Here is a 20396-nt window from a genome sequence, read left to right as displayed (position 1 = left end):
ACGAGACAAAGGGGAAACTTAAATAGTGGCTGATCAGCCCACAAAAACACGAGAAGGGGTAAAACACACAAAACCTAACAAAACCTAACATAATGAACTCCAATTCCCCCCCATGGTCCCGACTTATGGGATGAACCAATTTGTAGTCTTCCTTTAAAACTCGCTCTGCCCCTTTTCCACCTCTTGGCTCCTTAATCAAGGGACTGGAACAGCTGCAACTAAGGTAACTCAGTAAACAAAAGATTAATCATACATAACAGTGTAAACTAAAATGTGCGCACTTATTTTAGAATGCAGTGTTATGTGGATATGTGAATTAACTCTAAACCAAAACCAGTTATTTATTGTCCTGTAATCTAATTCCTATATTTAAAGAAAGACAAATGGGAATGCGATGTTACTTATAAGCCTCTACACTAACATGGTGGGTGTTATCTAGGGATGGGTATCGTTTAGGTTTTATCTGATACCGGTGCCAAACCGGTACTTTTGAAACGGTGCCGGTGCTTAAACGGTGCTCGAACCGGTGCTTAAAGAATGGAAAACACAAAATTGGTCCAAAAACCTCTCATGTTCAGCTGTTTTTTTGTAAAAAGATAACAATGTTAGCCTTTTCTGCAGCTATGGGGCATATATGGTATCACTCTTGGCTGGAAGCAGCTTAAACAATGGAAAAAACACAAACTTTGTCCAAAAACCTCTCATGTTTAACTGTTTCCCACTTTTTCTTTGGTCATTTTAGCCTTTTTGGCCAGGGTGAAGGGAGTATCTGCCATCAAACAAGAAGACAGCTGCATGTAGCTATGATGGTGTTTGCTAGTTCACCTTACATGCATTAATGTAATAACGTGGTTAGCCTACTCAACGTAAATTACACACGAACAACATTAAGCTACTCACGCAGAGAAGAACGGCTGCTGCTGCTGCCATCATCATCCTCATCATTTCTGCTACACTGGCAGGGCTAGGGGCCAGGACTCTCCTCTTCAGCTTTTTGGGGGATGTTGCTAACTCTGGGTCCGATAACAGGCACCACACCTGCAGTAGATGCGCTCGGTGTGAGGTCTCGCAGCAAGCTATCAAATACGGCGCATTTTTCGGCTTTTAAAAAAAACGCTATGCGTCGCCAGGTGTTTCATCGGATTTCAGGTGTTACCTCCTTTGACAGTATCACAGTATCAGCTTAAAGCACTTGTTGCAGCTGCTGAGTTTGCATCTTTTGCTGTGAAGTACAGCCAGACTTTTGACCGCTCCGCCTTGCGCGTTTTTAATCTGTAGCCCTGCTCTAAAAGAACGTACGTACCTGGACCCGCCTACTATCCCCGGAAACGTAAAATGATTGGCTAGAATCTAAAGTGTATCACAGCTCAGGAAAAAAAAGCACCGAAATAAAGCACCGAAATGTGCGCTGCTTTTTGGTCTGGTTACTACCGTTTATGTCAGAACCGGTGCCATCATGGCACCGGACACCGGTACCCATCCCTAGTGTTATCACTGTGTGGCTGTAAGTGCAGCCATCACATGCACATTTACAAACAGCAGGGTTGATCAAAGTGCTTAACAATCAGCAAAAAAACAGCAAGAGATTAAAAGTTAACAAACAAACACGCCAACAAACATCAAAGGTGACATAAAACAGGCCTGATGATAGTTAAAACTAATTTGATCCAAAAGCCAAAGTAAAAAAATGAGTTTTAAGACGCGATTTAAAAGAATGAATAGACTCAGACTTGTGAATAGAAGCGGGGAGACTATTCCAGAGTCTAGGTGCTGCAACTGCAAAGGCCCGATCACCTCTGGACTTCAGCCAGGATCTAGGTTGTTCTAAGAACATCTGGCAGGATGATCTTAGTGCCCTCCTGGGGTTATACAAGCGGAGGAGTTCAGTCAGGTAACTGGGTGCCAAATTGTTTAAAATGTTAAAAGTAAGCAAAAGAATTTTAAAATCTATACGGTGTTTGACAAGGTCACATCATCATTAATTTTATTCAGTTTGTGGTTTGTAGGTTGGGCAAACAGATGTAATCATAGTTCATATTTCTCTGTTTGGATCACGTGGCTTTGTTTATACCCAAGAAGTTTTATGTCCTGTTGGACAGAGACAGAAGAGTTTTGCTGATAAATTTCTTACATTCATCAGGTGGTGACAAAGGAAAATGTCCAAATGAAGGGCAGTGCTGTGCATATTTCAAATATATAAAGAAACAAACTTTTGAATTTGATGGAAACAGATGAGACAGGACCTCTATGTAACATCTCGTCTTCTTTTAACGAAGTCTGGGACCTGAGGAGACCAGTTGTTGGACTCGTGGGAAACTTGTCTCATTCTTGTCTGATATAGAATCATAGCTGCCCCACAGTCCTGGGTTGTCATAGTTTTGTTTCATTATGTGCCAGATGTTTTCATCTGGTGCAGTCCCCAGGTCAGTCGAGCGCTCTTCTACCACCAAGCCAAGCCACTAGGGCTGCCACGATTAGTCGACTAGTCACGATTACGTCGACTATTAAAATTGTTGACGACTGATTTAATAGTCGACGCGTCGTTTGAAGCTTTGTAAGATCACAAAAGACGCAGGAATAAGTAGTAGGATTTAAGAGTGTAATAACGGACTGAAACAGAAGATGGCAGCACTGCATGTACAAGGATGCCAGCTGCCGTTAAACCCCGAAGAAGAAGAAGCTGTGTCCCAGAATTCATAGCGCAGCCCAGCTCAGTTTCCAACAATGGCGGCAGCTAGTTAGTTTTAATATTACTCTTATTATTCTTTCTGGGTCACAAAATAAACGTTTAACATATTTTCAGGCGAGAATGTAGCTGTGTAAACCTCAAATATCTGCTCAGTTTATCAAGACACCACATATTTTCAAAAGCGCTCCGACATTTTCGGAGACGTCTGTTACCCACTAGCTCGATAGCTAGCCGGGGGCTAGGCTAACTAGAGCCGTGAGAACACCGGACTCCCGGCAAATCGTTTTCAAACCCACCGCCGTCTTTCGCTACTCAGGTTAAATATATATAAGTCACTTAGATAACTTAAAAATGTTATTGTTTGGCTTTTTTTAGTATTTTATTTGTTCCTGAGTAAATCGGTTTGGCTGAGATTAAAGTTATAGTTTTTACACAGCTGAATAAACATCAAGCAGACAGCTGATTATCAGAAGTGTGAGATGCTCGAGAATTTACTCCGGTGTCCTGTTGTATTTTAGATAGCAAGGAGTTTATTAAACTTCACCGAAACAATCTGCAAATTTCATTAAAATTTAATAAACTATCATCTTGTCTTTATTTTTAGTTAGCACATACCTTAAACACTTACAGCTGTAAGCTAATGATAGTTATATAAGAGCAGATGCTGCTGGTGCAATAAGCTGTACGTTTTACGTCCAATGGATGATGATCTGATTAGTCGACTAATCGCAAAAATAATCAGTGACTAGTCGACTATCAAAATAATCGTTTGTGGCAGCCCTACAAGCCACACTGTTGGAATAGCCACAGTTTGGGGTTTAGCATTGTTGCTGTGAAACCTGTACATGCCTTTAAGCATTGATGGTGCCTTTCCAGATGTTCAGGCTGCTAACTCCATACACACCCCTATAGCATCAGAGATACAGGCTTTTGAACATCTCGTATTTTCCAAAAAGAATCTGACCAAATTACAGTTTTCCACGTTTCCTCCGTCCATTTTAAAGAGCTTGGCCCAAAGAAGACAGCAGTGTTCACATGGCTTCTTCTTTGCTTTAACCTGCCTTTGTGGATGGCACAGTGAACTGTGTTTAAGACGGTGTTTTCTGGAAGTCTTCCCAATCTCATGGCGTGATTTCCATGGCAGAATCATGCCTGTTTTTAACGCGGTTCCCTCTGAGGGCCCGAGGATCACGGGCCAGTGTTTAGGAATTGGGTTTGTAGTTAAGAGTTTTTTTCCTGCACATTTTTTTTATTATATTAAAAGAAAATGTGCAGGAAAAATTGTCTAAACACCTTGAGCCACACAAGAACCTTAAGCAAGTAAATATAATGTCAGATGAGCAAAAACACTTCACGTGTTGCTCTGTGACAATTTCTATTTCACAAAAATCAAGCCAAAATGCAGAAACCGTATGTGAAACATTACGTACACCCTTTTGAATTGTGAGCTGCTGGGAGGTTATTTATGAGGCTATTATTCTACAGCGAAAAGATTATTCACAGGAAAACACTTAAGACAGATGCACATCTTCCCAAGAGTGGAGGTCCCAGCAAACTCACACAGGTCAGACTGCAGTGATGAGAGAAATGTAAAAAAGCCAAGAGCTTCATCTCTGACGGTACAAATAGGAAAAGACTGAGCGGGCTGCCAGGAGAAAGCCTCCTCTCTCAGAAAAGTTCGAAAGCAGAGATGTTTGGCCATAATGCACAGCTCCACGTTTGGAGAAAACCTAACACCTCATACAAATTGTCAAGCGAGGTGGTGGAGGGGTGACGACTTGGTGTTGTTCTGCAGCCGCGGGGCCGCCGCGCCTTGCAGTCATTGAGCCAAACGTGAAAGTGTTTTAAAGTCAAATGCGAGACCGTCTATTGGACAGTGTATTAAGTCTTGGGGTGTACTTAGTTCTTCACATAATGCTTCTGCCTTTTGCATTGAATCGACAATGACGAGGTGAACTACGTCATATTATGTTGTTCGTCTCAGGTTTTATGTCCCTAATTTAAAGACGTTCAAAGGACATAAATATTTTTATTATATCCTGATATATAAAAGCTTAGGACTGACAGAGGGTGCACTTTCTTTCTTTTTAGACTGTCCTGCAAAACAGCAAATGAATTCTGCACCTGTTATTGTAAATCAATTTTAAGACAAGTTATCATCGTTTCTCGATATTTATCTTTTTATCTCTGTTTGTAATTTGTTTCTTTTCCTGCAAACATCATTATTGTGAAAGGAAGTAATGAACACTGTCTCGTGTTTCGTATTTTGTTTTTTTATTAGTAATAAAAGCTGGTAACTAGGACATGTGTGCGAGTGCATGTGCATTCAGTCAAAGCCTGATTGATTTCTAACCTCAGGCGGGGAGATGCTCGCTTCACGTCGTCGGGCCTTGAAGATTTCATACAGAAACTCGTTTGTTTACACTAACCGGCGAGATGCTCGGCCAACAAATGGTAAAAATAAATAAATAAATGAAATAAAACAAAGTGGAGCGGTCCAGCTTTTGATAAACAGAGCGATTTGTGTTGCTTGAAAACAGGCGAGAGCTGAAACTCATCTCGCCTTGTGTTAACAGTTTTGAGTGAAAGCAGCGTGGTTCCCTTGGCGATGCTGCACTGTTTGCGTTGCTCGCTTTGCCTTTTCTCTACTTCTTTGTGTTTCTGCCGTGACCCACGGAAAGACAAACGCAGCGGAGACTTGGGGCTCGTCAGCTGTAGGAAGGATATGTGAAAATATGTTTGTTAAACTGAGGATAACATGACCACAAAGTGCCCTTGTTTTCTCTCGTCTTTTGTTCATTCTTATAACCTTTTTCCCATATTCCAAAACATTCCCTCCCTTTCTCTCTTCTGTTCTCTTTCCATCTGTTACTAATGTCGTAACAGCTTTCTTACGCCTTTGTTTTTTCTTTTTCATAAATCCTGATTTTTACACGCTTCACTACATTTAGTAGATTTTCTCCTTTACGTGCTTTTTGTCTTTTTTTTCCTGGAACTTCTTAATGTTTTCTTTCACATACAGAATAGTTGGTTTGTTTTATTAATTGTAGCTTGTAGTGTGTGATAACATTATCAGTAATATTGTTAGCAGAAAATTAAATTTAAGAAATTGAGTTAAGAAAGTTGGAACAGGGGACGCGCAGTCGCCTGCACACGAGTGTGGGGATATCGACTTACCCTTCACAAACATTTCCTCATACACCAAGCCCTCCCTCCTCTCACATTCACCCCTCTCTTTGGTTTTTTATTATATTTATGGCCACAATCTTCATCAAGTAATCGCATTAGACAGTCAAACGTGTTAAAACACACATTTGAATAAAATGACAGGTTATGACAGATTTGAATTTAACACATTTTTCTGTTTTTTTTCTTTAGTCAGAAAAATTAATTTTGCTCCTTTTATTTATTTGTATATTTTTAATTGTTATTTTTTATGAGATGATAAACATCTTTGTGTTTAGTGCAATAGCTCTTGATTTTTATGTTAACTCACCGCCTACTTACATTAGACTTGTTACAAAATATCAATTAGCCAGTGAAACAAATAAATGATAAAATGTGATAATAAATGATAATTAATATCATTTATGCAGTGCAGAGATGGCTAAATACAAAATAGATGATTTGAAAATAAATGTAAACATAAAAAAATATATGTAATCAAATGATACAATTAAAATATATATATATTTTTTTAATTAAAGGTCTTGAAAGATAAAACAGTTTCACTTCATTTGGCTGAGTTAGCTCTTTTTCCAAAATGACATTTGGATTCCTTAGCTACTCCAGCACTAATATGTGCTATGTAATATGTTATTCTTACAGCCACCAGTCAGATATTGCCAAAGAGCTCTCTGTGTATCACTCGACACAGCGATCGTTGAGGCAGCCAACAACTATTCCTCGAGAGAATATCCATAATGTAATAGAGTTTCAACATGTCCGTGATTGCATGGATCCCATTGTAAACTGATTATTTTCAGCTGGCTCTTTTTCCAGGACGGTCAGCAGATCACTGAGCTTCAGCTTCAGCCAACTTTTAATTTGAGAGTAACATCGGGTCAGCGTTCTGCTCGCTAAAACCATACCTTGATATCAGCACGCGCAGCGCATGTGTTAGTCTGCTTTGATAAAAGGTGTGCAGTTTGTGAAGTAGACTGTTTAGTAATATTATCTCTGTCCGTTTCCAGTGAACGGGACCTACTGCTCAGAGAAGGATGCGAATGCTGAGCTGGGCAATGCCGAGGGCCCCCTGATGCGATGTGGGCAGAGCCTGCTGCTTCCAGCGGGGGGTCATTCGGAGGGGCTTTACTCCCAGAGCCTCCAGTGCAGCAGACCTACACCTGACCTCCTTCTGCAGGATGGGCCTCATCAAGACGCCAGGTGAAGTGTCACTGTTATTCCCGTTTGATATCATATTTTTCCACTTCCACTTCTGAATGTTTCCTGTTTGGTGTCGTGTTACTAACAATACGCAGGTACAATATGGTTCTCGTTATGTTTGCTATTGTGAATCAGTTGCAGCATTGCCCAGCGGCCTCATAAAACACACTGAAGTACAACATTTATGCTACACTAATGCAATTCCTCCGTGTGCAACTTGTGACTACTGTTGGTCAAGGCAGAAGTGGATTTGTCCTCCTTCTCCCTCCCCCGACTCCTTTCTCTCTCTCTCGTCTTAACCATCCGGCTGAAAGCGTCTGGACAGACGTTCATTTCTCCCGTATCGTCTCTCAATATTTTCAGTATAGCCGAAGAGGAAATGAGGCTACTGAATAGGAAAAAAAAGAAGAAGAGGGGTCAAGTCTTTATTAACAGCAATGATGACAAGGCCCGCCAGTGGCTTTCTCCTGTCCCAGTTAGCATTAGTGCTGTTTTTTCCTGGGCGTGCTCTGGGGAAGAGACAAAGACGACAGCCAGGGAAAAAGAGAGCTCTTCTCACATCACTCAGGGGCTTTGGACAAAATCCATAATGAGCCAACTGACAGGAATGATTATGTAGGAGATCACAGCAACGCATGGAGAAACATGACCTGGGTTCCCCATTCAGCAAGGCAAAGATTCCCACCATAATACACAGTATTGTAAATGGTGACCCTTCATAGGCTGCAATTATACCACCAAAACAGGTGACTCCCTATTTATCCCCACTGTTGGGTTGGGTTTAACCCCTTTGTGTCATCAAAGCCCGTCAGACGGACACACCAGCCAGTGGCCTCTCGGTCTCAGTCGCCATCCAGCCCTCCCCCTCGCTCTATCATTAGTCTTAAATGCCCATTCATATCCCCTCACTACAAGAAGATCCTGTTTCATTTATTCATTAAAAAAAGCCACTTTGGATTATCAACAATTTTCTGTTGCTGTTCGCTTGTCATGGTCTAGTCCATCCATAACTTCTGATACGGGAGGCTGAGCTGGAATATTTTAGGTTAGTGGGACCTTTTCAGCGTTACGTGATTTTCATTTTAACCTGAAGAAAATTCGAGTATGAAACAACAGTATGAAAAGGCAGAACACTGACAGCGATGTTGGTGGGAAGGATGAAGCAGCCTGTCTGTCAGCAGGCGCTGAGCTAATAGTGCTCACATTCCTTTTGTATTTTTCTCCCCGCAGATCCTCCTCTGCCTTCGGGAGGACCCTGCCAGGGGCCTCGCCCGGCCTGGGCTGTGGGGGCAGCGGCGCACGCTCCTCTCTCCCTTACCCGGTCAAACAGGAGAGCTCGATGGGCTACAAGATCTCCAACGTGGAGTCTTCATCTCAGGCTGGATTTCAGGCCCACGCTGCGGGCCAAGTTTTGGAGGTGGCCAGGGACGAGATGGTTGGATCGCTGCGTGTTAGCAACAACGGTAATGGCGTATGTGCAGTGAGCGGTGTAGGTAGCGCTGTGCCAGGAGACGCAGGACAACCGTTTAATAATGAAGATGGCTCCTCCCCGCTGGCTTTGTCTCCGATTGGCTCCCGTCATTCAGCGCGGCTGCTCAGCGCTGGCAGTCTGAAGAGACGCTGCCTGTCCCTGGCCTCGCAATCCACCGCCGCCGCTGCCGCCGCTTCCCCATCAGCTGTTGGCACCGCTTCTGAGGAGATCAATATCACCGCAATCATCTGCTCCTCCTCCCAGATGTCGATGGTCGCCTGCGTCAACGGGTTCCGTACTAACCTCTCGCCAAGCAACGCCAGCAGCGCCGGCTTCTCTTCCTCCTCCTCCTCCTCTACTGCTTCCCCACCCTCTAACTCCTGCTCACGGGAAGCCCCCCAGAGGCCCCCACCACACAGCAGCCCCCAGCAGGCTGCACTACAGGAGAGCTGTCAGCTGTCCTCACCTGCCACCTGCCTGTTGTCTCTTTCCTCTTCCTCATCCTCGTCTTCAGTGTCATTAGGGGAGCCGGAGCAAGGCCGAGGGCTGAGCCTGGGGCTGTGCGAGGAGCAGGGCTCCATGCTGCAGGGGCGTGGGGCTGGAGGAACAGCTGAGGGAGGAGGAGGAGGCTCAGACGGGTTGGGGCTACTGATGAGCGGGGCCCTGATGTCTGGGACTCTGCATTCGGGGCCTCAGGGTGGGGGTCTCCCAGATGGGGGCCAAAGATCTGGGGCTGTCCTCAAGCAGGAACCGCTCGATGACTTCTCTCCCAGCGAAGACAAACTCTTTCAGCACCACTATCATCATCACCATCACTTAAGTGGGCGCAGTGGGAATCTTCGTCACGCTCACCACCCGCCTCGATCGGCCATGCCTCCGCCTTACCACTTGCACCAATATGTGGGGCCCACTCCCAACGGTCCGCTGCACCATCACAACCAGCAGACAACTCCCGGCTCTTCCCTCGGACTCAAACCAACCTCAGGAGGCCCCGCGGTGGCCCACGCAGCCCCCGAGCCGGAAGAAGTCGGAGGAGGAGGGCTGGTGGATAAACAGGTGTGTCGCTGGATCGACTGCAGTGCTGCTTTTGAGCAGCAGGAGGAGCTTGTGAGACATATTGAAAAGGTCCACATCGACCAACGCAAAGGTGAGGACTTCACCTGTTTCTGGGCTGGCTGTATTCGGCGCTACAAGCCCTTCAATGCACGCTACAAGCTGCTCATTCACATGAGGGTCCATTCTGGAGAGAAACCCAACAAGTGTATGGTGAGTCATCATAAACCACTAAGTTCTTCTCCCACCACAGACCAAAGCCAAAAGATTCAAAACATATACGTAGAATATTGTAAAATCCCCTCGTAGTCAGCCTTCTTATTCTTTCTGAAGGTCTTCGGTTGTATTTATTAGTTTAATATGAGTGTAGTTTATCTCATAATTGCAACCATCTGGGATTTTTTTTTGTTTAAATTAAAACAAGCACATATTTCACAACATAATACAGTAATTCAAGAAGATTTTTTTCTCAGAAAGATACATGTTGCATCCAGAAAAAAGAGGACTGGCCTTGCTTCACTGCTGATTAAATTTCAACAGAAACTCTTATTTTGTTTTGGTTGAGAAACAGTTATGATTGTAATTCCCGTATTTCAAGTAGAACCTGCAAAAAAACAAAAGAGTTTTTCTTCCACTGAAGATGTGAAACGCTGTAAGAGCAGCAGTGCTTCGTCAGCATAAATAGATTTGCGGTTGCATTTGCAGGTAAGGCTTCAGGTTGCACAAATCAACACGCTAATCAGTGTCAAGCTGTCACCTCCCGGCGTCCCTTCGCGAATGGAAAATGCCCTCCAACCTTTAAAACGATGCAGTCCAAATACACAATTAGTGCACGATTTGTGTAGCGAGAAGCCGTGTTTATTTTCACGGGCACTTCGTTTTTTTAAGAAGGGATTCAGATCGTGAAAAGCCAACGCATATGGTTAACATAACCAAACAATGCCCACATTAAATGGGAGCTTTAAAAGTTTAGCTGTCCCACAAGTATTAAGTGAGTTGGATTCATATCCAAGGCAAACATGAGGAGAAATGTAGTCTGGAGAAGTGAGACGGGGAGGCATCGTCGGGAACGTTCGCTTGTCCTGTCCCGGCTTCACCCGAATCTCTCTCCGTCTTCTTCAGGTTGAAGAATTCATCCAAATCCAAATGCTAATTAAAAAATTATTATATTTCTGTAGCGCCTTGTTCTCCAGATCTTGTTTGTTTTCCTAAATAAATCAGTGGCTCGTGAAATGAACTAAAGGGAGAGGCTGGTTTTACTGTCCTTGTGCGCTAATTAAGACATTCATGCTGAATCTACTAATTCTCATGCTTGCTGTTACACATCTGCTGACCGAAGGCAAACAGACACAAACTCAACTGCTGTTCTCCCCGCTTTGCGTCACTCCGGGGTGTTAGTGTCTCGGCTTCCTCGGCTCAGTAAAAACTTGGAAGTAATTTGCTGTTCGTGCCTAAACTGTTAATTCAGCCTCAGCGTTGCGTTTGTATTACAGGCTTTCATTCGTCCCTTTTTTGTTGTTGTTGTTGTTATTGTTGCTCATTAAAGCAACGTGTGTTTGCACAGCGGGCACAGCACGTCTGGGTGACACGCAGCAGATTTACGTGTTTCGTGTAGGTGTGCGTAAATGTTGCGCCGAGGTGTGTTTTTGGAGATGTTTACCACATGTGAGCACGAGAACAATCCGGCTCAGTGTGGACGAGACGCTGGACTTTGTCTGCGGATGTGAGGCGCTGTGAGACTCACCTTAACCTCCTGTTTATGCTCATTGCATGAAAAAACAAAGTCACGGCGATGGCGGTGCATTGAATCACTCTCACAATAGGAAGTATTGATTCCATGTGCAGCACAATGAATTGTAACACTCGTGGTTTCCAGAAAAACCAACATAAATAAGAATTGTTTTAAAGCTTGCATCAACACATCAAATCATCTGGGATTTAATGTATGTTGATCCGGGACTTCGGCAGATAAACTCTGAGGCCCTGGGAAAATAAACACACTCTGTGTGTGTGTGTGTGTAACTCTGTTTGTGTTTTTGTAGTCTATACACGTTTAAGTAAATGCTCTGCCCTCTTTGAAACCTTGTGTCTCTGTGTGCGTCTGAAAAACGTCTCAAGTACCTTCTTATTTTTTCTTTCTTTCTGTTTTCTGGTGCGTGCACTTTTTGCCACTAGCACTGATGCCTCTTGTGCTCCTTGTGCTCACGCAATAGACAAAGGCATTCAAGAATTCGAGCAATTCATATAGAGGAAACAGATGAGACCTTCTGTTTTAGGACCAAATGCTCTAGAAACAACAGGACTAATCCTTTTATTATCTTTCTAGCGGCAGATTCCAGCAGCGAGGCCTGCCTGACATCCAAACATAACACATCTCCCTCCTCCTGCTCCATATATACACTCTTTCTACTTTCTTCATGGAGCTGCACAGAATTCGCTTCATGCTGCATCTTCCAAAAGTCATGATCACAGCGCCGCAGTCGTGCCTCGTCCCCTGCGTGCGTCTGTCACCTGGCTAATATCTTACCAAATGTCCCGTTTGAGAAATAAGTCGACGGCTGAATTTGAGGCTCTTAAAATGTTGCGTTACCTTTTTAGAAAATATTTTTTGTTCCCGTTCGCTCCAATTAAAGCCAGCCCTGGGTTGTTGCACAGGGCAAGCAAATGCCGAGGGACACACGGGCGAAAAGGAAACAACATAATCTCTCTGCAATATCCTGTTGTGTTTCATGCCTAATTCACTTGTTGTTTTAGTTTATTGCATTTTTTCCTGTGTCTGCATAAATATTAAAACTATATCCAGCAAGAGCAGCCCTGTCATGGTCCTAGACTTTGATATTGTTCTTCTTCGTCAGAGGCCGACCTCGTGGATTTGAAGTGTCTGAAGGCTGCACTGGGAGCTACGAACTTCAGAAAACATCTTTCTTAAACCGCTGAAGCTCTGTGTGCAAAGGGCGGCGTGTTTGCATGGCACAGTGACTTCAGGCGAGAGTGCAGTGTTGTGCTCTTTGTTTGGTTGGTTTGGCGAAGCGGTTTAGATCAAATGTTGGAGAAAAATGTGCTCATAAAGTTTTAAAACATTGGTGCGCTTTAAATGGTTTTAAAAGGGGCTTATGTTGCAGCGGGATGCAGGATTCATTCTGCACCAAGGTTATTATCGTTAACGAAAACTAACGAAATAACGAAAACTAGAAGTGAAAAAACATTTTCGTTAACGGAAATAAAAATAAAAACAATAAAGGAAAACTAACTAAAACTATGAGTGTTCACAAAACTAACTAAAATTAACTGAATTTATAGCAAAAATGTGTTTAGTTTTCATTGATGTGTGCGTGTCATAAAAGAGTCAAGGGTGAAAATGAAGTTTAGTTTCCAGATTTTTTTCTTGCTGTGTCTCATTATGCCAGCAGGTGGCAGCACGTTAGTCGAGTCGTCTGTGTCGCTGCTCCGTCCACGCGCAGAATCACGTCAGGAAAAGTCGGGAGAAAGCGCCAGAGTCCAATTTGGGATTACTTTGAATATGACTGTGTTTTGGATAAAGCAAGTGTCTTGTAGTGGAAACAGACAAATTATGAGGGACATTTCTAAAGGGAAAAAATCCCACAAACCTTAAAGTGCACTTGAAAAGCTCACACAAGAAGGCTAACCTAGCTTAGCTTGAGAAGGTAAGGGAGCACACTCAACCCTCATCCCCAGAAAACAGAAGCTAACCCCAGGCAAGGCAGCGTGATGCATCCCGAGACAACAGGACGGGGATATCTACACAACTGTGTGAGTCAATTACCTTCAAAAAGTTTATCAATTCACTTGAACCAAAATTACGAACACCCGGTGCTGCGAGAGTTAATAGTCTCATTGGGGCCAAGATATACATTTTATAGTTGCCTGGTATCAATGGTTGTTCATCTGCCTTTATTTATTTATTTAAAGAACCCATAGGTGGGAATGTGAGTTGTCTTCTCTGCGTGTTAGCCCTGCGACAGACAGGCGACCTGTCCAGGGTGCAGTATGGTAGCTGGAATAGCAACATACCCAAGGATGAGCAGAATGACTGATATGATGAAACTGGGATTTTGTTACACTTAATTATTGCAAACACAACTAAAACTATAACTGAAACTAATCAAAACTAAACTGAAACTAAGGATTTTCAAAAAATAAAAACTAAACTAAACTAGCAAACAATTGGTAAAAACGAATTAAAACTGATATAAAATTGAAAATCTGAAGTCAAAACTAAATAAAAATAAAAACTAATGAAAATTGCAAAACTATTAAAACCCTGTTCTGCACTTTAAACATAAATAAAATGTTGCTTATTCCAAGCTGTTTGTGCTAAACGTCATAGTAATGGTCTTTCAGAAGGACTTTTAGAACAAACGCTGTTGATGCGGTGAATTATGCACAGCACATGGCAAGTGCAATTTTGTTTTCATATGGAAACATTATTAAAGCTTCATATAAATATATGTTTTATGTATTTCAGGTAAAATTATTATTGAGTAGGATCTTGTGAAATAAAGAGAAAACTCTTTAAAAAGGTTTTCGTGCTGCTAAAGGCGAGTCAAAGAGCCGCTCTTCCATTTCACAATGACAAAAGCCAGCCAGCATTAGCTGCTTAATAGCGCTCTTTCTAAACGTATGCACATGTGTGTATACGCAGACAAACACCAACACACACGCTCGCTCTGACTGACACACAGTCAAAGGACTTGTTGAAGGAAAGTTGGATGTTGAGGCCTGCTGGAAAAAAGGCATAGATCATGGAATTTCCTCTTTCTTCACTGGTGTGAAACCAGCTAACATATATATTTAGATTTACTAGACTGTTTTTTGGACGAGAGTGGCTACGTCCCTCTGCAGCAGATGCTGTGTGTTTCCTGGGGTAAATGGAGTCTTTTGTGAGCAATCAGCTCAGGTGCATGAGATAAAACAGGGAGTGCCATTAGCTAATTAAAACTGAGGTTCAGCACATGACCCGACTTTTCCTCTGAATGCTGCGTGAAACTGGAGCTGTGTGAGCAGTGGGTGCGGGTGGCGAGTGACGCAGATATTAATGTGCCCGTATGAGCCTCGCGCACTTCAGAGGCCACAATCTCTGAGCCCGGCTTCTGACTCCATTCGCAGGTATTCGTATTAAACTTTCAAATCTCAAATAAATATATGAACGAGCCAAAAGCTCAGGCTTCAGACTGCTCTAAGCACTCAGCTTCAGAAATTTCTTTTTCTACTCCTGCACCTGTATGATGTCGTTAAGTGCCTCCATCCCCAATATGGCTCTAAGCTCTGAAACCACGTCCACCTGTTGTTTATGAGGTGCACCTTAAGATACATGCGGATTATTTTGAACTGTGAATCCTGCAAAGCTACTCTAATAAAATCCCAAAATAAAAATGTCTGTGCAGGATTACTCTGTGGCACACAAGGAAGCCGAATTACCAAACCAACATGTTGCGTTTCTGTAAGTCCAACAAACGCTGCAAGCTGCACACGCATATTCAGTCCCGCATGGACGGAGAAGATCCGTCTGTGTATGGCTCATTTAAAGTAATCAGTGTCAACAGAAGAGAAAGGCAATGGTTTAGCATGTCAGGAGCGACTCCGTGCTCAGGAAAGAAAGCTCCTCGTCTGTTAAGTTGGCGCAAACGCAAAAACCTAATCAGGACCTAATAAGGACCTGGAAGAGATCAACTTTTAGCACTTCATCTGAAGGTCCCTCTGCTACTCATTAAATAATTTTCAGCATTAGCTTTGTCATTCATTCTCCAGGCAAACGAGTTCATCAGGTAGCTACATACTTTCTCTCTACAAACCCATAATTCCATCCTGTGGCCATCCTCGGTCTTCCTGTCATATCAGCGGTGCTGCTTGGCAGTCCAGTCGTCATGCTATTCGTAACCCAACACTGTCCATATGTGATAGTCATATGATGAAATTGCTGGCGAAGGGGCTCTGCCACTGATGTTTTGGCATATAAATGAAAGCCCTGGATGGATGAATGTTGCTTGTTTTCCTTGTTGAGGAGCCCCGGCCAAATGCTTGTCAGGCCGAAAAAGTTTTCCAGTCAATCTTTCTCAGTAATGTAGTCCAGTCCAGCATCACCCACCTTTCCCTTATTGTTCAGATCTCAACATAAGACTGCTTTGATGTATTCAACACGCGCTCAATCTACACAATGGCAAAATATACCTCTATTTCCCCTCCTTAATCTGTGTGGTTAGTGCTTTATTTAAAGACAACATTTGTAGTTGATTAAATATTAATATAATCACTGGACTTTTAAATATTAAATGGAATTTTATGCTGCCGTTGGGTACATGTACTTTAGTGAAGTTTGCCAGCCCTGAGCTGGATGACATACAGGAACAAATATACATTAGAGTAGATTTATATTTTAAATGAAACGTTTCACAGTGATGAAGAATGAAAACACTGGGCCACAAATTCCTACAATAAAGTTATTCTAATAATAAGCAGTGACTCGGGGTAAAATCTTTTCTTGTCTACGTGATTGTTTATCATTTAAGAAATAATAATAAAAACCAATAAACTGCCTAATGGCAGATTCGTGGGTTAAAGTTTCCATAAATAATCTGTTTATTTTAACGCCAATTTTCATGCTTTAGAATATTTAATATGCTGAAACAGAATCTGATTCAAACAAGTTGAAGATTTTCTCATTTTCATTGTATTTCAACGTTTAATATCTCAAATCATTTAACTCTGTTTCCGTTGTTTCTACACGCGTTAGCATGTCAAAGTGGGATCGCTATGTTTCTCAGCTGTTGCACAACAGCTCTAAAACAAGTTTTCACAGTCGTTTTTCTTCCTCTTTATCAAATGTCGGATGTAAAAATTGCCAGTGGCACACCAAAAATGCAGCTTGGTTGGAATCCAGCTGCACAACTTGTCTCACTGATTGTTTGTACAGAGGAAAATTGCTTGACTTGGGCCCATTCATCGCAAAAAGTGTCACCAGCTTACGTGTCTAAACGGCAGGGTTGGAGCTGCTTTGTGTAGAGGTTTTGTAACTGGAGGAAAATGTGTTAGGACAGAATGTTATGTGAGCTTTTAGCTTGGAGGAAAAAGGTTGTTATTTAGTTACACACACTTGACAGAGCATGTAAATCAGTGCGTGCGTGGGCAGGTCTGATCTGTTTATAGCTAAACAACAACCGTCCACAGTGGCAAAACTCCCTGAACGGTTCATGCTTGATTCTTGCTTTTAGAAATAACCAACAATGTATCACAATATCAGCAATAGAGTATCCAGGTCACCTACAGCCAGTGTTGGTCAAGTTACTTGAAAAAAGTAATCAGTAACTAATTACTGATTACTTCCCCAAAAAGTAATCCTGTTACTTTACTGATTACTTATTTTCAAAAGTAATTAATTACTTAATTACTTAGTTACTTTTTAAAAACACGATTTACAACCTGAATAGGTGATAAAGTGATAGATCTTTCAGCCCAGTTCTACTTTTTCTTCATAATCATCATACAAAATGTAATCAAATGGAAAAGTCTCTTTTTAAAACTCGTTTTATTAGTTTTAATCTTTTAACTTTATGCATCAAGCAAAAATTTAATTATGTGCAACATTCTCTGACTGGAAGAAATTAGTTTAACATTTAAACCTATTTTCTGCACATTCCAGCACATAAAATAAAATATTTTGTGTGTTTACACTCAGTCTTTCAAATAGATGCAAGTAAAACACAGCAGAAAATAAATAAAGTCAAAGACTAGCGGTCCTGTTGCTCTATTTTCACCTGTAAAGCAGGAGTGGGGTAGGCGGAGGGTTACTCTGGTGCAGGTGTGCAGCGGTCAGTGGAAGAATCCGCGAGTTTCTCTGTGAGTTTCCCATTACGTCGTAGCTACTCGGTGCTTGTTTGGAAGTTTAGGGGGTTTTTTCGCTGTAAAAAGAAGTTTTCTTCCCACGCACAACGGACACTAATGTTTTTGTCACTTTTTATGGAATCAAACTCAAAGTAAGGTCAGTACTTCCACGCTTTAAACGCTGCACGCTCATACTCTCTCTGCACTCGATATGTGATCCATTGTTGATCTGCACACAGCTGTTGTCACGAACGTCGCACTCGCTTACGTCACTGTCATGAGACATTCTCGCAAAAAAAAAATCACGGTTTTAGTAACGCAGTAACGCAGCGTTCCTACGGGAAAGTAACGGTAATCTAATTACTGTTTTTGCAATAGTAATCCCTTACTTTACGCGTTACTTGGAAAAAGTAATCGCATTACAGTAACGCGTTACAAGTAACTTACAAGTAAAGTTACAGCCCATCTCTGCCTACGGCCTTCAACCTCATAACCTGATCAAAGCGTGCAGGATTTGCTTCATGTGATCACACTTTAATCGCATTTCTCTGGAATGCCGTATTTTGAGTTTCCCCATTTCCTCAAACTTACCACACTCCGGTATCAGGAGCGGCTGGTCATACATTGCACAGACATTGTGTCATAATTGTGTTCCATCCAAAACCATAATTGGTTTAACCTCTCTACTGAGGCAGATCAGTTTACTAATAAATGAGCAATACGAAGCCGGATTGTGTGTCTGAGGTCTCCACGATGTTCGGACGGCTGTTTCGGGGATACGTGGAGCAGACAGAGGATAGATTGATGGTGAAGATCTGTGAAATCTTTTTAGACTCCCTTCTAGAAAAATGACCCTGGCTGTTAGCGCTCAGTAGCAGTGCTTTCGCGCTGTGTGCAGTCACGGATCGTGTGCATTATGTGTGCATAGCCGTTTCTCTGCAACAGTCAAACAGATAATTATAGCCACAGTTTGTGGTATTTTATAAAGCTAAGGCATAACAGGTTCTTTCTCTTCTGAGGCTGCCATCCTCTCCAACTTCTCGTATTCACACGCCGGCCTTGTTTTGTGCCAGACACATTTGTGCCACAGCAGCCGCTCTGTAAACACCCACCAAACTGGCTGGTTTGTAGCATGTGTGCTCTGTGTCTGTGGAAGAAGTAAATCTCTTAGTGAATCCACGTGTTTGCTTTTTTTAAATGATTTTTTGCTGACTCGTCTGTGCTGCAGAAGTCACTGCAGAGTATTTATTCCAGAGCAACATCTACCCCGAGCCATCCTCGCATCTCCGACCAAAAAACGCAAATAAGAAGGACATTTATACACACCGGGACTACTTTAGTGGCAGGGCCACAGTACAACCCCAAGGCGGCAGTATCCATTCGCCCACCCGGGCACGTACACGGCACCAGACCTGCGAAGACCTGCAGCCAGCGTATATGTGAAACTGAGTTGCTACCGTACAAAACAAACACCAGGAGAAGTACGAGTAAATTATGTAGCGAAAGACATGTTTACGTTTAGGGTGTCAAGTTTAAATTATGCACCGTGGTGTTCTGTGGTTAGTGTGCCGGCTTTAATTTGAATGTTTGTGAGAAAAAGTGAAGGCTGAAAGAAACGGAGCCAGACAGCCAATCCAGCTCCACTGATGTCACCCCAAAAATGACATTTTTGCCCAGAATTCATCACAAGGCATTATGCATGACAAGTGATTTGGTATGCACCGAATGCAGACGTTAAGAGCATTTTTGAAGCATTAGCAAGGCTGCTGCACACAGAACTTGAGCTTTTGATGCAGGTCGATCAACTTTCGAAAGTGAGACGGTGTATATGTGTTTACATCCAAAGATTGAAGAGAGATGCCAATGAAAGGGTCGAGGTAGAGCATTAACTATGCTGGAAAATGGTGCAAAGCATTGATTGAAAGCAGTGGAGCAACGCATTACTCAATAGGACATAAAAGGTCAGGATACACAATATGTTTCAGTTTCCTGTTACCCTATTTTATGATTGTGTGACCCAGCAGAACTGGCACCACAGAGGCTGATATTTAAGCAGGGATTTACCTCTCTCCCATAGAGTTTTATGTCCTTAATGATCTTTGTTGCTGTTTGCTTTTAAAAGCATCTGTTTCATGTTCAATCTGTTCAGCTTCGGATTGAGTTTAACATCAACGTAAAAAGGTTTATTTCGAACCAGATTGCTTTCGTTATTTGGGCAGAACGACAGTAGTGCCGAGAAGCCTTTAAGTTAAATCATATCCATTTTGCGCTGGATTCATACGAGAGGCAAAACAAACAAAGCATCAGTCAGCCGTTCAATTTCTTTTCTTTTTTAACAAAATAAGGCCAAGAACTGTAGATTAGGTCATGCATGAACTGAAGTGCAGTTGGGAAATAAATGTTGTATATTGGGAAGATGTTGTAACCGGCCAGTTCAGTAAGTGCTCGTGTTACACCTAAGATAAATATACGAGTGATGAAAGGTTTGAAGGAAATATTCTATAAATATGAAAACATCTACCACAGAATAGCAGCGAGTAGAAGAATATTGGGTTGTTTTTGTTTTTTGTACTATTGATGGATCGCTGAGTGCACGGTAATTGCACAGGAACGACCGGAGCGGTTTCCCAGTGCAGTAAATGCATCTTCTGATTGAACGGGAGGCACAGACGCGTAAGTGTCGACTGCAATATTGAAAATACGAATTGAGAACTATATACTGAAATGTGGTCGAGTGATTTATTGAAATGCGAATGAATGGCGATGTGCTCGCGGAGAGTGCCCGAGACGTGATTGGACCTGACACGTCGAATGTGCAGCGCGGATTGATGTATTGCAACCAGCCTCATCCACGTAACTGGAAACTGGACCTCGGAGCCCACGGAGAGCAGAAAAGAACACACTTGGCACGGCGAGGAGTGAACAAATCTAGGGGCACCGTGGCATCGCAGTTGCACC

At 42.5% G+C, this 20396-nt stretch overlaps 1 protein-coding gene across 1 annotated transcript in view; it reads left to right on the top strand.

The window, feature by feature from the left end:
- Positions 1 to 20396, top strand: part of glis1b (GLIS family zinc finger 1b) — a 99438-nt gene that overhangs the window by 35176 nt on the left and 43866 nt on the right. Inside the window, exons 3-4 of the mRNA XM_085151283.1 lie at positions 6883 to 7075; positions 8306 to 9812. Of these exons, the coding sequence (XP_085007409.1) occupies positions 6883 to 7075; positions 8306 to 9812 (1700 nt within the window). The remainder of the gene's footprint in view (positions 1 to 6882; positions 7076 to 8305; positions 9813 to 20396) is intronic.

The sequence above is a fragment of the Neolamprologus multifasciatus genome, chromosome 23, assembly GCF_963576455.1.
Source record: "Neolamprologus multifasciatus chromosome 23, fNeoMul1.2, whole genome shotgun sequence".
Classification (NCBI taxonomy): domain Eukaryota; kingdom Metazoa; phylum Chordata; class Actinopteri; order Cichliformes; family Cichlidae; genus Neolamprologus; species Neolamprologus multifasciatus.
This window is presented reverse-complemented; position numbering and strand designations above follow the sequence as displayed.